Here is a 15,902-nt window from a genome sequence, read left to right as displayed (position 1 = left end):
TTCTTTAGCATCTTTTTTACCCAAATCTTTCTTAGTGTGCAAAATGTCATGTACTGTAAATAATTGAAAAAATCTCCGGCTGCTTTGACCTTCAGGTGTTCCCATAACTGTCAGCTGCTCAACAAAAACATACAGGAGCTAGAATAACATGAATTACAAGAACATTTCTTAGATTTCTTTGTATATATATATATATCTGTAAAACATAACCGGAAAATTCTAAATCAGTCAATAAGGGATCCATCTTTGATACTTTACGCTCTGCTGCATCATCTGCAACCACTGCAGAATTTTTGTGATCCATCTTATATAGCAGTGTCTTTGTTATCTGATCTGAGCAGGACAAAGGAAGCGACGTTCATCATACGACGATGCAGCTATAGTAAAGGGCACAGTGAGGTTGATAAAAGAGGGGGAGACAGGCAGCCAACATGCTGGAAAAAGTCAAAGGCCTCTGATGGAGACCGAACCAGTGGAGTAGAAATAAAAATATTGAAGCAAAAGAATGTTGTATGATGAAACAAACACTAAATCTGACACAGCGCTGCTCTTTATCTAAAGTCATAAACCCCATGCTGCCTGTTGTGTGTGCAGCAGTGAATTCTTATAACGACGCAACAGTGAGCTGAAACCCAACTTAAATGGGATGAATCCGAAATTTCTCGTTGGAGATCACAGTGGAGAGCACCAGAAAGAAAATATTGAAAAGACAAACAGCAGGCATTTACACATTATGAATAAAAAGGCACTTTTTTATAAGATAAAGTATAACAGTTTGCTTTTCTCAATAAATAAAAATAGCCAATAAACCAGGGGTGGAACAAGAACATTTTACATGAGGGGCCGAGGGGGGCAGACGACTTTGGAAGGGTGGCAAATAAAAACGGCAGAGCGGAAGGTCATTAAAAATCATTTGATAAAAATACGGTTTTATTATTTTTATGATTAAAACAGCAGTTAGTTTAGCAGAGGTTTATTAATTCATTATTAATGTGACGTAGTAGAAAAAAATAAAATAATACATTTGGGCCTCTAATATGGAATTTAAAGAAGTTTGTACTGATGATTTCTTAATCTTTGTTAATAATGATATTAATATTGACTTAATATTTGGGGGAGGGGCAAAGCTTTTTGCCGCTGGGTTAGCTATCCTCCAGTAGCTCCGCCCCTTCAACAGACTGACCAAGACTGCGCTAAATGCTGAACAACATACCATCAAATTCTTACCACTTTTTAAGCAAACGGAACAAGTCAATAAAAATTGGCTTTATTACACAAAAAAATGTACAATCATTTTTTTTGAATGGGCAGCCGAAACATGATACTTCAGTATATCTCCAACTCGCATGCAACCAGTGCTACCTAAGACATGTGGCAAAAAGCACCCAGAGCAGGAGCAAAAGAAAACGTGAACAACAGAAATGAAAAGTTTCAAAAATGTCTTGATTCAAAGAAGTTAACAAACAATCATCCAGTTTGAAATTAAAACGTGTTGCAGCTCATTGGCTCACAAATCAGTTTCTCAAATCACTCAATCTGTCTTTTATTCAGTGTCTTTTACCTGTACTTTTCTGATGTTTGCATTAATAACAATAAAAAACACAAACATAGTTTATGTTAGGAGAGATGGAGGATACATTTGTCTATAAAAATGTTCTTTTTGTGTTAAACAACTCAATTCATTAGTTTCTTACTATTTTTTCTGTTTTTATTAGAGGTCATGTGACGTTTTATCTTGTTAGTATCTTTACTTTAAGCAAACATTTTCATTTTCTGCTGCAGTTTAACTTGAAGGAAAAAACAAGAATCAAAACAGAGATAAAACAGACATTTATTATTATTATTATTATTTTAATGGAGAAAAACAGAATATGTCAAAATCTCACCATTTTTTCAAGAAATTTGCCTGAAAAATAATCAAAAACTGGGAATCTGATTTGTATTTTAACTAAATTAATTTTATTTTTGTGGTTTATAGAAAATGATGAATAGATAAAATTTGTGTAACAAGAGAAAGGAAAGCACTTTGTTGCACTTTATAAAAACAGACATAAAAAAAATGTAAATAAAATCAAAATATTAAATGAAATCAAATTTAGTTCAAACTTTACTTATTAGCACTTAATTTTTAATGTGCTGACTCTTAGGTTTTTTATGCTTTTTATAATGAAAAATACATTTGCAAATCAGTGAATTCTAGCTTTCTGTATCTGTTGAACAGCACAATAATCCTGAAAAGTCCAAATAAAATGCAAATGAAGCTCATAAAACATAATCAATAATCTGTGAATTGAATGTTAGAACACGTTTTCTGTCTCCTGCTTGAGTAAAAGATCATATTATCCTTCGTCATGCTAGAAAAAGTTTAGAGCTTTTGTCTGTGCAGAGCTTTACATCATATCAAAGTAGTCAGAAATGTAGCTTAGACTGGCTGGCATTAATTCTTTTCTCATTTTGGAATCCCTACAAAATTAGCTGATGGTGCTTGGAGTTCCTTGTTGAGGACATTTAATTTTGGCAAAGCTTTACTGATAGATAGAGCCATAATTTAACCTGTAGAACTCTGTGGTTAAACAAGCATAAAGTAAACTCAGTGTGTGCATAATATCCAGGTTATTGGACAAAAAAGAGAAAGAACTAACCACTATACACCCACCACTTTGCCCTGTAGTTACAGTGAAAATGTTTTTTGTTTGTTTGTTCTTGGCTTGTTTGAATGCATCTTTGCAGAACTAAACTATTTGGTCATGTTGTCCTTAGAGGGAAGTGTTTTTCTCCCAGCTACGCTTCCAAAACAGCCAGTTCCCATGTGGACGACCACAATGTTTTTTGTTACACACATACACAGATTTTTGAAATAAATCTGCCTAATTGATTATTTTATGTCTATGTTGACTTCTGTTTTCAAACCACTTCTGTTGATTCTAAAATCTTATCATTTTAAAGTATTTTTTAAGGATACTTCAACAAAACACAAACTCTTTTTCCATGTTCTGAAAACTGTGTAAACTTACATATATAGTCAAATAAACCAAGAGGGTTTTCTTTGATTTTCCAGTAAATCTAGAATACAAAATGAGATTCCTGGAACTAAATTAACTATTTGTAGCTTTTATAACTGCACAGCACATGTTAACTCTGGCCAAACAATGACTAAACAATTTTTATCTTGGAAATGTGCACAGATGTGACCAAAAAAGGAAGTAAAACATTCTCACTCCTTCAAAAAAATGGATGAATATGAAAATTGTCATTCTAAAAAGTGAGAATCAATGACATTGGTATATGCATTTAAGTAAGATTCACATTATTTGTGATGGATCAGACAGACCACCAAATTGTCAAATAATTACACAAAAAATAATAACTGAGCATATCTTGTATTTCTTTTCCTTTTTTCTATCTTATATATTCTTTGTTTTCTTTACCTGGAAACAAACGAAAAATAATAATAATCCATGGGGGTTAAAACATAGTGTCTATAACTATATTTATATAGAAAGAGAAGCTACTAGATAGAGCATGAAGAAGGCAGTCAGCAGGTCCTCTAAGTGTCACAACTCTTGTACTAAAATCATTTAACAAGTGGGAGGCGTAAGTTGAAAATACACAAACCTGGTTGGGACTCCCAGAACATTTAGGAAACTGAGTTAAAACAACTTTAATTTGGCCTGTGAGAGTCATTGTTCAGCTGTGTTTCTGTTCCAGCAGCAGCTCCCTGATTGCAATCAAAGCTGTTTTGAATAATGCCGATATTCTGTCACGTTTGCGGCTTTTTGCGATGATGATTTATGTCTTCGCCACACAATGAGTCACTGATGCACAGCAGAGAAGTACCAAGAAGAGGCTATTACTGCAGAAGGCTGTTGTGTGTCTGCAGGATCCTCCGTTTCCTCCTGAGAAAGGGAAAGTTTTGAAGTCATGACAGAGCAGCAAAGATAACTGCCTCTACGCCTGCTTTTGTTGCCCACTGTTTGTCCAAAGTGTGTTCTTTTCTAGTACTTGCTGCTTTGTTTGCGAAGCGGAGTCTGCTGATGGAAGCTACAAAAGGAGCATCCATGTGTGGCTCCATGAAACAACTTTTCCACGTACGAAAAGGTGAAAATGCAGATCAGCGCATCTAACCAGGCTCCTAAAAGACAAAAATAAGTTATTCACATTGTGTTTAAAAAAAGATGGAGGTGGGGAGTGGAAGAGAAAAAGTGTTAAAAACAGAGTTAACAGCTTTTTTCTTTTTTTTCACCAACCTGTGGTCTTTGTTGCGTTTCTGTAGTTGCTAGTCTGCAAAAGGCGGAAAAAAGAAGAATTTACAGCCAAGATATTTATGGAGGGAAAATTAGAACACTTCACTCCTTCTCTCTTTTTGTTGTAACTGTCAAGTGTTCAAAATATCCACTCAATCCACCAAGCATAATTATACTTTTGGGGGGAAAAGGAAGAGTGAATCCTTCAGCACGCATAAGAGCATCTAAAACTTTTACTCAAATAAAAGTAGCTTGTCTATTACACTTTTTTCAGCTGTAAAGATTACATGTTTTTAATATAAAATGTTCATAAATGTTCATACTAATTAATTAAAAACATTTCTGCACCTTTTATATGCCCTGGGGTGCTCCAAAATGTCGTCAGCATTACAGCTTCATCCATTTAATGGTGTTATTTACTTGCCTTTTCGTGTGGACTTGGACTGGCTGGCCGCCACAGCGGTCAGGTCTGCGGGTAGACCCACGTACACGCCGCCATAGTTCCTTAGAAGAGGAAGGAAAGAGGAGTTTATCTGCTTGTTTGACGATTTTGCTCAATTTTTACGTTTGACACTTTCTTGTGACAAATTGGTTTTGCTCAAAATGCATAAAAATATCATCCATATTCCTTCACTACCAGTCGTTTTACTTTCAATTTACACCTAGGAACCTTTTTTAAGCATTAGTTTCTCGTAGGAAGGGTCAGAGGTGGCGCACCACCATAATTGATTTTTTTTTTTTTGTTTTCACAATTTAAGGGTCATTTCCATTAACCAGGAGTTTTAAGCTGTTTTTCTATTTTATGTCTCTGAAAATGTTGTGAACACATAACACTAGCTTCTATGTTTTAATTTTTTATTTTTTTTAATATGAAAATGCAAAAATTAAGAGTTATTTTCCATATAGGGGAAAAGTTTGACTAATAATTATATAATTTTATATTTAAAACTAAGCTAAATTAAATTATGACTGATACAAACTTTTTTTTGGCTTCGACTACTTCATCTTCACACTTAGATTACAGGAAATGACGCCTCCAATGATTCATCATCCCAGAGAAACAGGATGTCGATGTCAAAATGTTTGTCATTGGAATTAAACCTGCTTCAGTCTGACTAAATATGATCACATACCTTCTTTTTTCATCTTCTACTGAGGAATCTTCTGTCCTGATTGAGAGAAAAACCACATGTCAGATCAGCTCTTAGGCAACAGAGTCAAACATGCAAAACAATTAGGAAGAGCAGATGCTGGACGGTGGAAGTGTGTTTGCTGAGCTGCAGAGCTGCAGTTGAGGTGCTCTACAGGGAATTCTGATTATTCCCTGGTGTCAACAGCTGATAATGAAGCAGCCTGAATTGGCTATTTCTATTTCAGCAGGAGTTAGTTCATCTTCATAGATTGGAGCCTCCTTCATTTTAGAAACAAATCAAATCTTTTAAATCCACTTTTGAGGATTTATTTTGTCTAAATGTTCCTTTTTTACACACTCTGTTTGTGTATCTCCTTTAAAAAAAAGCTTTACTAATTTATACAGTTTGAGAGGTAATGTTTGTTTCTTAGATTAGGTTCTAATTTAGGATTAAAGATTTAAGATGGAATACAAAATGAATAAAAATGAATATACTATAATATAATGATCAGTCTTGTTTTTTCTTTATCACTTGAAAACAATAAAAAGTCATAATATACATTAAATAAAAGCAACAACAATATAACTGACATACAAATAGACAATAAAGGAAAGGATGTGGGTAAAATTGAAGAGGTAGACAAAGAAAAACAAAAAAAAGATAAACCAGAAAAGCAATTAAACCCTTAAAAGCCCAACATACTGTATAACTAAATAAGTTGGTTAAATGAGTTATGTAAAAGTTAGCTTGAAAAGATGTTTTTAATTTACGCTTAAAAATCTCCACAGAGGCAGAAACTCTCAGATCCTCAGGTAAACTATTGTATTGTATATCTCACAATACAAAAACACTCTCGGAAATGTAAACCTTTGTTCCAAAATAGTTATTGACCCAAAAGTTTTTCATGCTTGACTTTCTAATGTTAAGAAAAAATACATTATGAAGGATTCATTTGTGTTGATTTAGTTATTTGTGGCAGTTTTTCATGTTTTTTGCTCTTCTTTCACCCATAAAGTGTGCTTTTAATGCTTTTAACACATTCTCAGGGCATTTTTCTGCTGATGGAGGACATTTAAAAGAGCATTTCTTTATTCATATCATTGTGAATCAGAGGTGGATGAAAAAGTGACATTTGAAAAAAAGCTTGTAGGACGAGCTCCCCGCTCCATTCTGAGGCTTCCTCCAGCAGACAAATCAAACCATCTTTGGTTTCCTCATCTGAGCTAGAATCTGGATCAAAACTGTACGACTGGATAGCTCCAATATTAATAGCCACTTTTGTTGCAATGGTAATGTTAAGTTGTGAGGGGTTGTAAGCTAGTGGGAGTGTAAACAAAGGGGATGATGAGAAGAGGGGGCGGGCTTACCCTGCTCTCACAGTCCCGCCTACAACTCAGAGGTGAATTTCTACCAAGCTGCTGTCACTCTGCAGAAAATACGTTCTATAAACAACGTGATTTTTTCAAATTTGGTCTAACTGCGGCATAATCATAATTAAAAGACCACTGGGAACGATTTTTAAGTAGATGAAAAGATGATCGGAGTAATGTATTCATAACCTACATTGTATTTTTACACTTAAAACAACAACAACAATAAAATTTAATGAAGTCTATAATAGATTTACATTGGCTCCAACAAAGTTGCTACAATGCTGTAAAAAAGGCTCTAAATGTACGGAGAGAAAATAGACTCACCCCGATTTGTGTGTGTCTAATGTGCCTTGATTTGTAACTCAAGAATTACAATACACTGCATTTTGTTTATGACTTTGTATGCTTGCAATTCTGTATTCACATTTCCAAAAATGGCTAAATTCAAAGAAATACAAAATACAATTTACACATGCACAATTAAAAATTACAACAGCTTAAAACTAACTAAACCCACAAATCTTTAAAAATTACACACAAATTGCTTGTTATGCACAAATCTGACATGTGACTCTTTACGCGTCTCCAAGATTCGTGTGTAAGTGATGCGTTTAAATGCTGCTAGAATGATGGGTCATTAGAGTTTTCTTATCAGTCAGTTTGATCTTATTGTTAAAATTATCTGGCAAAAACTTGACATTTTCTCACTTTCTTAAACAGGTATTCCCAATAATTAACATTAAATAGTCTAAATATCTGTTTTTATAACATTCAAAACTAAATTTTCTCTTATCTCATCGCTCCCTCACAGCTGGACATTCCCTTCAGCGCCTTTGTGAGGTTCATCCTCAATCAAGGGATTCGATCAGATCTGGCTTCAAAGCAGCTGATAAGAAAACTCTAATGACCCATCATTCTAGAAGCATTTAAACGCATCATTCACACACAAATCTTGGAGACGTGTAAAGAGTTCCACATCAGATTTGTGTGTAAATGTGGTTTAGTGTGTATGTAACAAGACATCCTTGCATCATTTTTAATATTTATGTGTGCATAGTTAGTTTCAAGCTGTTGTAATTTTAAGTTGTGCATGTGTAAGTTGTATTTTTTTTAATTTCATCATTTTTGTACTTATGCAGAAAAGCTACAACTCAAGAATTACGCACGTACAAATCGAGTTGAGTCTATTTTCTCTCCATATACGTGTGTCCATGAGTCTGTTTGCACTCCCTGTACTTTGTCAGCATGTATGCTCTTTGATAACCACAAAGCAGCCAGCTTAGGACCCACGAGAGCTGACGGCAGGGAGCTGACACACCAAAGCATAATCAGCTAATCATAGCTTCCTGGGACTATCGCAAACTGAGGCATATAAACACAGAGTAAGGCTTTTTTTATTTATTTTTTCTTCAAAAAGGTCATTTAGTATTTTGGATACTCCTCATTTAAACTTTACAAAAAAATCCAAAAGCTTTTTTATGACTAGCTCTGGGCTTTGTTCCTCTTGAGGAGCAGTAGTCCTTCACATGATCAACGTTTCTATCAATGGAGATCACACAAAGGTTACAAAACGGATTACTGCGACATTCTCCGTCTCTTTCCTGGAAACGCTTTAGAAATGCTGCTTCCCTTTACACTCAAATGACAAATGCTGACTCTTGATAGCAAAACAACACATTCTCTGAATGACATTTCAGAGAAAAACTTAATGTCTTCCGAGTACATTCAAATTCTAAACCCGGCATGAAATCAATTAAAGACTCAAGGAACACGGTTTCTTGTGAAAATCTGGCTTAAATCAACTACTTCCTCTTTTCCAGTATTTTTAAGTGCATTAAAATCTTGTAAAAAAAAAAAAAAAACAGCAGTTTTAGGATGGAAATCAATAACAGACAATTAAGATAATTAGAAAGGGATGAATGTACTTACACATCTTTGGAAGCCTCTGCAGGCCCTGTGAACAGAACAAAGTTGTAATGTCAGTGTATTTGACTCCAAAACACAGAATAAGCATCCCACCACAAAAAAATGTCATTGCATTTAGTAAATAAAGAGAAAATGATTGCACGTGTTTCTGTTAGGATTGCAACAAACAGTAAAACCTCTGACTTTTATGCACAGAGCAGTGCTAAATCCAGTCTGATTTGTTGGTAGCAATGTTCTTTGTACGTATAGAAAAGCATTCATCATCCTGCCAGAAGCTATTTATCCCTTCAAGGCTGCAGCACATCAAAACTGAGGCTACATTCTGTATTTTAGTTTTAAATTTGATTCCGCGTTTACATGAATAAAATCTGCCTCCCACATTTTTAAAGTCTTTGTGCCTCTTACTTCACATTATTATAATAAAATGGAAAAAACCCCAGACATTTGTTTTAAAATAGAGTTGGAGTTAGGAACAAAGAAGTCAATGGATTGTTTAAAATCAGCCTCATCCAGTCATTTGAGGTTCTGTAACATGTGGTACCTCTGCAATAGCTTTAAATTAGAGAACAGAACCTATTACCAATCAATAAGCATGTGATTCACTTGTTATGCTTCAGGTGAACCATCTTTTGATTCATTGTATAAACCCTCCCAGTGGTCCTTTAATCATTAACTATTAAATTGGGGTTGTGAGGGGCTGTAAGCTAGTGGGAGAATGTGTAAACAAAGGGATGATGGGAACTCTTACTCCAAGCTGAAGGCCTATGCCCACAAGTCAGATGCAATTCTAGAAACTATGTTCTAGAAAACGACTATTTTGACTAAAAACGTCATAATCATAATCAGAAGACCACTGAGAGCGCTTTTACAATTGATCAAAAGATGATCCGAGTGGAACTTTGAACTAAATGATTAATAAAAAATGATTATGCTCTTTTTAATATATATGACAGAAAATATTTCTCAAACAGGAGAAATGGAAGAGCATGCTTTATAATTATCAGTATACGTATGTAACAGCTGACAGTTTTTTTTTAGACGACATGCAGTCCATCTGCACAATAGAAGTATCAGAAACATCAATAGAAGGTGTTACTACTGCAGAAAAAAACACCCCCAGCTCATCACTGACACATCATGGACCAATAGGTGTTTGGTGTCAAGAACATGAACTCAACAGGAACTTTAAACATTATTTTTTTGTTTAAAAAAAAACAATAACAAATACACAAACAAATAAATGAACAAATAAACAAACAAACATATACATACATACACATGAGCAAACAAACAATCAGGGACAAATTAATCATATTACACTGATATGCTCATAGACAGAAGATTTGGGGGTTTTGCATGTCTTTAAATCAAGGTCGAATCCAAATTCTTCACCTATCCCTACGGCTTCTTCCTACCCCTCCAGTTTTGGGGGCATTTGTAGGAAAGAGGTGTCCAAAATTGTTTTTTTTTATTGACAGCAACGCATAGGGACGGACTTTTGAATATACAGTCTAACCCTCCTCTGCGAGGATGTTCTGTGTCACAGAGGAGAAATGAGTTTCTTCAAGTGGGTGTTCTCTGAAGCACATTAGTTTACATGTGAATTCAAGTAAAGACTTTTTGATTTAGCATGACTTTATACAATTATAAAACCAATTACTATATTTTTAACTTATAATTTTGACAACATATATATTTTTGGAGAGTAATATATTGAAAGTTATTTAAGGTTTAAGTTTATTTATTCTAGAATAATTATGCTGAATAATTATTATTCAGAATTATGTTAAAAAGTTACAGTTTTAACAAAATTTTTAATTGCAAGCTTTTTGGACTATTTTGGCATTTATTAAGATTTTTTTGGGCTGTTTTGGAGTTTAGCTAATATTTCAGCTACATGCTAGCTGTGGCTAATAAATGATTTTTTTTTTTTTTTTAGGCTGTTTTGGAGTTTGTCTAATATTTTCATGTTAGCTGTTTTGGATAATTAAGGCTTTTTAAAAAAGTTTTTTTGGCTGTTTTGAAGTTTAGCAGTTTTCTTTAGCTACATGCTAGCTGTTTTGACTAACCTAAGTTTTTTGGGTTTTTTTTTAGCTTTTTTTTTGGCTAATTTGACATTTGCCTAATATTTTAGCTGACTATCAACTTCAGTGTTTTCAGCTATCAGCTTGAGTGTTTGTAGCTATCACCTTCAACATCTTTAGCTATCAGCGCTAGCATCTTCAGCTGCCAAATTCAGCTTACAGCATTCACACTAGCATAATCACAGGTAATGCTATATATCTAGTCCATACTTATGTTAAAAAGTTACAGTTAGTTTTAAAACAGAGTGACACATCTTATTTTCAGAGCGATTCTTTGTGGTCAGCTTGACTGTCAACAACAGCTGTAATCTTTGATGAATGGCAGGCAGCACAGTGAGCTCTGAGCCATGAAAGGATTATAATACGTTCAAACTTCCTCCTAGTATGTACAGTTATGTACGAGCACATAAATGGAAGCATCTGTCCTTCAGAAACTCTCCTTTTGCCATACATCACGATGCAGAAAAGATCCTTGAATAAAAAATACAGAAATGATAAATAAATGGTGGAAAGTCGAATGTTGCATAAAGGAGAAAGTTCACCCCTTCTGAGGGGAACTGCTTTGCAGCTCGCATATTTGAGTCTGTCTAATACGACAAAGGAGCCTTTTCAGTGCGCTGACAAAAGCTCATTCATTTCCAAGGGTGAATGTCTGAATGCACAAGTCTTGGGATGAGCAAAGAGTAAAAGTGTGTAGTAATATTAGGAAGGGTTGATAAACACCTGGATTTAATTTGGAATGTATCTTGTAAAGCTTGAGCTTCATTTTTCTCTCCTGAAAAGCACTTTAAATAAATGGTAATCTGAATAAACAGTACAGAAAAGCTGAGGAAACAGTCAAAAATAGCAACTGCATGAACACTTCCAACTGTTTGGACTTCGCCAGCAGCTCCAACTTCATTCTAACTCATTATGAGTTCTTGCATCACGCTGTGCTTTTTAGTGCCACATAACTTTAAGTCATTTTTAGTTGATAAATCTTAAATGAGATGCTCAAATTCTATAACTAATACTACGTGGTAAATTTTTAATTGCGTGAGAGGGAAGTACTTTACAGTTACTTGAACTGTATTTTAGTGTTTTTCTACTGAAGTAATGATGCTGAAGACAGTGTCCTTTGAGTGTGACCTGGTGTCAGCTGGCATGGACTAATGAGAGCGAGCGCAAGTCCACATTTGTCAGAGTGACAGGATGTCACTCCTCTTTGCCATTGTGCTGATCACTGACCTCTAAGAAGGAACAACAACATAAAAAATAAATGAGCACAGAAATAAACCCTCCAGTTGTCCACCAGGGCCAAACAATCCACCTACTACTCATGTGTTATGGATGGTTCAGCTACAAGTAAGACTAGTAGTAATGGTGTTATGGATGTCATTTATTTTTGTTCAAACTTGTTGAAGAATTTGCCACTAAAATCATTGAGGGACGGCTGTAAGAAGGTATTGTCCCAATTGGGGATGAGTTTGTATGTTCTATTGCTTTCGTGGGTTTTCTCTGAAAATGTAAACTTCCTTCTATAGTCCATAAACATGCTTTGTAGGTTTATTGATCATTTGGAACTGTCTCTAGGTGTTAAAGTTGTCTTGCGATATCCTGGTGACCCATCCTGGGTAGACCCCACCTATTGCCAACAGTAGCCAGGTCAAGATCTGGTGACCCCAAAATTGATTGAGAAATGGATGGATTATTCGGAGAGTTTACCATTTTCTGTTTCCATTCAAGAAAATTGATGTAGTCTACAAATTCATTGTCTACAAGAGAGAAATGAGAAATTTTAAAAACTTTGCAATATATTTTTTTATTTTTGCATAAAAAATGTAAGATTTTTACTAATGCTACAACTGCAACAGCTGCTTCCAGATTTCTTGCCACCGCCCGATTTTCTTGAAAATTGTTGGCGTGGTCATGAATGTAGACGGTGGTAGTACCATCAGATGGGAAGAACGACACGCTGTGGTACTTGATATAGACAGACATGTACAAGTCGTCAAATCAAAGCTGTGGCCGCCCTGATGTTGCTTGATTTTGTAATAGCAGTATTCCCGCCTGTCGCTGGACTGCCACGAAAAAAAACAACTACTAGCGTTTAGAGAAAAATTCTCTGCCCACCACATTGAAAAAAAGTGGATCAATTAACAAAAGTTCTATAATTTGTTACATTTAAAATGATGAGTTTTCAGCAACTTGAAATGTCCGATGTGTACTCAACTCAAAATTTGAATCTGATAAATACATAAAATAATATTTTAATTTGATCCAACATTTCACTTTTTACAGTGCATTAAGCTTCAACTTTTTCTTAAAACGCCTGCCGCCTTGCAAATGCCGCTGGGCCAAATTTGCTGATAAACCTGCATTTAGATTGCCGCAGAAGGGTTTTTATACTAAATAAAAGCTTTTTTATACTTTCATACAATACTACACAAAAGCATTTTAACACTTTTATAGGATGCAACACTTTTATACCTTGTTATTAACAAATGGATGAATGTATTGTTACATTGACCCACAAGAAACCAGTTAGGGGGTGTTTCTGATCAGTACTTTTCCACTGTAAAACAAAGCTATAAATGATGGCATACATGGGGTGAGTACTTCTGTCCTGACAAACATTAGCCACACATGAGCCACCTCGAGGACTATGTTTTTGGAGTTTATTCTACAGGGTTTTGTCTTTCATGGTGGAGAGTACTCCACGTCAACTTTTTCATTAAAAAGACTCAATTCCAATTGAGTTTCTTCCTTATCCATGAACAAGTATGATAGAGGCGGCATTTTTGGGACATGAATCCAACATGTATGAACGTATTTGACAGTTGTATTCAAAGTTCATAAAATAACCAACATAAATCAGTGTTAGAAGATGTCAAAGTTAAAAAAAAATCTAAGATGTGCTTTAAAAGCAAAATGCCTGGTTCACATCAAAGAGATCCCATTGAAACCAGTAGCCGTTTGTGGCTCTGTGAACACGCCTGGCAAGTACTGATTAGGTACCTACAAACACACACACATTTGCACAGGCATAAACACACACCACACAAGCTTTAATGGGCAGTGGTGGTGAGGTAATCCTGCAGATACTTCAAAGTAATTATTATCTCAATTTGACTGTGGTGCCTGGAGGTTTATTCAGTATAATTTAAAATGTGTTCTGTGAGAGCAACCGAGAAAGTCAGGAGAAAAGCAAGACGTTCAGTTTGTTTCGTCCATCCTTCAGGTTTTGTGAATGAAACCCAGCAGTCGATTTTGTGTTTTAGTGCCTGCTTTCAGAGCAGCATCTGTCAAGTGAGGAGACAAGGATTGGTTAAATGCCAGCTGAATAGTTTGTCTTGAAAAATCCTTGGAAACCAGCCTCAAACACTCCATGGAAAACACACAAACTGAAAAATAAACCTTATTTTCTCTCTTTTCAAAGGAATCTGTATCAGTCTCATCGCTGTCAGACATGGACATTCCTTTAGCAACTTATTCACCTTCCACTACGGGAGTCCCTTCACCATCGATCCACAAACATGTCAGGTTACTGAGAGCTTCAGAGGTTTCCATGCATTTTTTTCATGAATGAAATCCAGCAAACACGCGCTCACATCTACATACTACTGACATACATGAACATCCAACACCGTCTCCCCCTGATGCAGATGACGCCTCTCACTCACATTCACCTGTTATCATGCAGAAATGACCATGTCCCTGAAACACTCACCCCCTCCTGAGGTGCTGGTGGTGGAGGAATTGCCACATCCCATTTTTGCATCGATGCAGCCGCTTGTCCAGGCTGTGCGGAGAAGCTTAGCGAGCGGAGGGGTGACGAGGACAGGAGGGAGACCCACCGCACATCAGGAAAGCGAGTGGGAGGGCGGGGGGACTTTGGGAGAAGGAAAAGGTCAATGGAATGACTTGACGGGATCCCCCGTGCTGGAGTGACGCTCTACCTTGAGTTTCTGCGTCCACTCTGCAGTGTAAGGAGGAGCTCAAGTGAGCGCCTCGAGAGGAGCTTTTCTACACACAATCTGAAGCACACAGAGAATGACAGAGAGGGGGAAGATGCTTTGCCCTCACATGATTTGCTCTTTTTCTCCACCCTGACATGGTTGCCCGGGAAACCTGGTAAAGGAGGCGGAGGGTGGAGTGTGACTCAGCCAATGGGGAGCTTCCTTTTTATATAAAAGGTGTTAAAAAAAAGGGGGCATTAATATATCAGCCTGTGTGACTGAGTAAAAATAATAATTGTTTTGGTGATAAAACAGCAGACTTAGAGGTTTTAAGGGGGGGTTAAAGCTCTCCTAAATCAATGCAAGTCAAGAAAAATCCCTGAAGTCTCAAAACATGAAACCACAGAGGCCATGCACGGGTCAATTTATTGCCCCCAGTGATTCTCAGTGCATCTCTTTCCCTCTCCTTCTCTCATTTCAGTCACACCGTCTTCAGCTCTCACACAACAAGAGCAGTCATATGAGGGGAGTTAATACGGCGGGACACCATGCATTCAGTCTGAGGGCACTTCTCACATTCAGTCGGTCACCATTTTTAAAGTCAAGTTAGTTTTTTTTACAGACAAAAGCTTTCTTGTTACACAAAAAATAACGTCAGAGACTTTGCAATACAGATAAACTTATCGCTTAAATTGACTATAAAAAAAAAAAATACTTTTTAAAATCAGTTCTTCTATGTACGCAACAGATGTTTAAAACAATTAAATTATGTGTTTACGAAACCTACTGAACTGAAGTTGGGTTTTATTTGATTCAGTTCTTGGACATGCAAAACAAACGGGATCTTAAGACTATAAGATCTGAGGTCGTAAAGGAATCCGCAGCAATTTATTCTGGATTTAAGGTCTTCAACCTGTTGTTGCAGGAGGTCATCCACTGTTTCCTACAGGTGCTCTGCAGATTTCCCTGAAAAAATTATTTTCAAAACTTATTTGGAGTATGTTTCAAATAAAAAAAAAACTACTTTGTGTTATGAAATATAATTTATATATATATTTATCTATATATATATTTAGATTTACAAACATTTACTAATAATTACATCTAATAGATGTTGTAACATAATAATAAGTGCTGAAAAGCTTCAAATTTAGTAAGTTTATAGGTTATTTTTATGTTGATTCTCAAAATAAAAGAAAATAAA

The 15,902-nt window shown here is 35.7% G+C and overlaps 1 protein-coding gene across 2 annotated transcripts; it reads right to left on the bottom strand.

Annotated features, from left to right (window-relative positions):
• Nucleotides 1-1,251: 1,251 nt before the first annotated feature.
• Nucleotides 1,252-15,630, bottom strand: LOC112151698 (overexpressed in colon carcinoma 1 protein homolog). 2 transcript variants are annotated; one of them, XM_024280715.2, is made up of 7 exons: nucleotides 14,699-15,630; nucleotides 14,470-14,631; nucleotides 8,680-8,704; nucleotides 5,378-5,413; nucleotides 4,669-4,748; nucleotides 4,248-4,281; nucleotides 1,252-4,132 (listed from the first exon to the last, which is right to left on the bottom strand). In XM_024280715.2, exons 2-6 carry the CDS (start codon nucleotides 14,510-14,512, stop codon nucleotides 4,277-4,279), a joined length of 189 nt encoding a protein of 62 aa, XP_024136483.1. In that variant the 5' UTR covers nucleotides 14,513-14,631; nucleotides 14,699-15,630; the 3' UTR covers nucleotides 1,252-4,132; nucleotides 4,248-4,276. The 2 variants fall into 2 exon arrangements, with proteins under 2 accessions (XP_024136483.1, XP_036068176.1); XM_036212283.1 differs by having other exon boundaries at nucleotides 14,470-15,630.
• Between the last annotated feature and the right edge of the window lie 272 nt (nucleotides 15,631-15,902).

This window comes from Oryzias melastigma, linkage group LG6 (genome assembly GCF_002922805.2).
Source record: "Oryzias melastigma strain HK-1 linkage group LG6, ASM292280v2, whole genome shotgun sequence".
NCBI lineage: Eukaryota > Metazoa > Chordata > Actinopteri > Beloniformes > Adrianichthyidae > Oryzias > Oryzias melastigma.
This window is presented reverse-complemented; position numbering and strand designations above follow the sequence as displayed.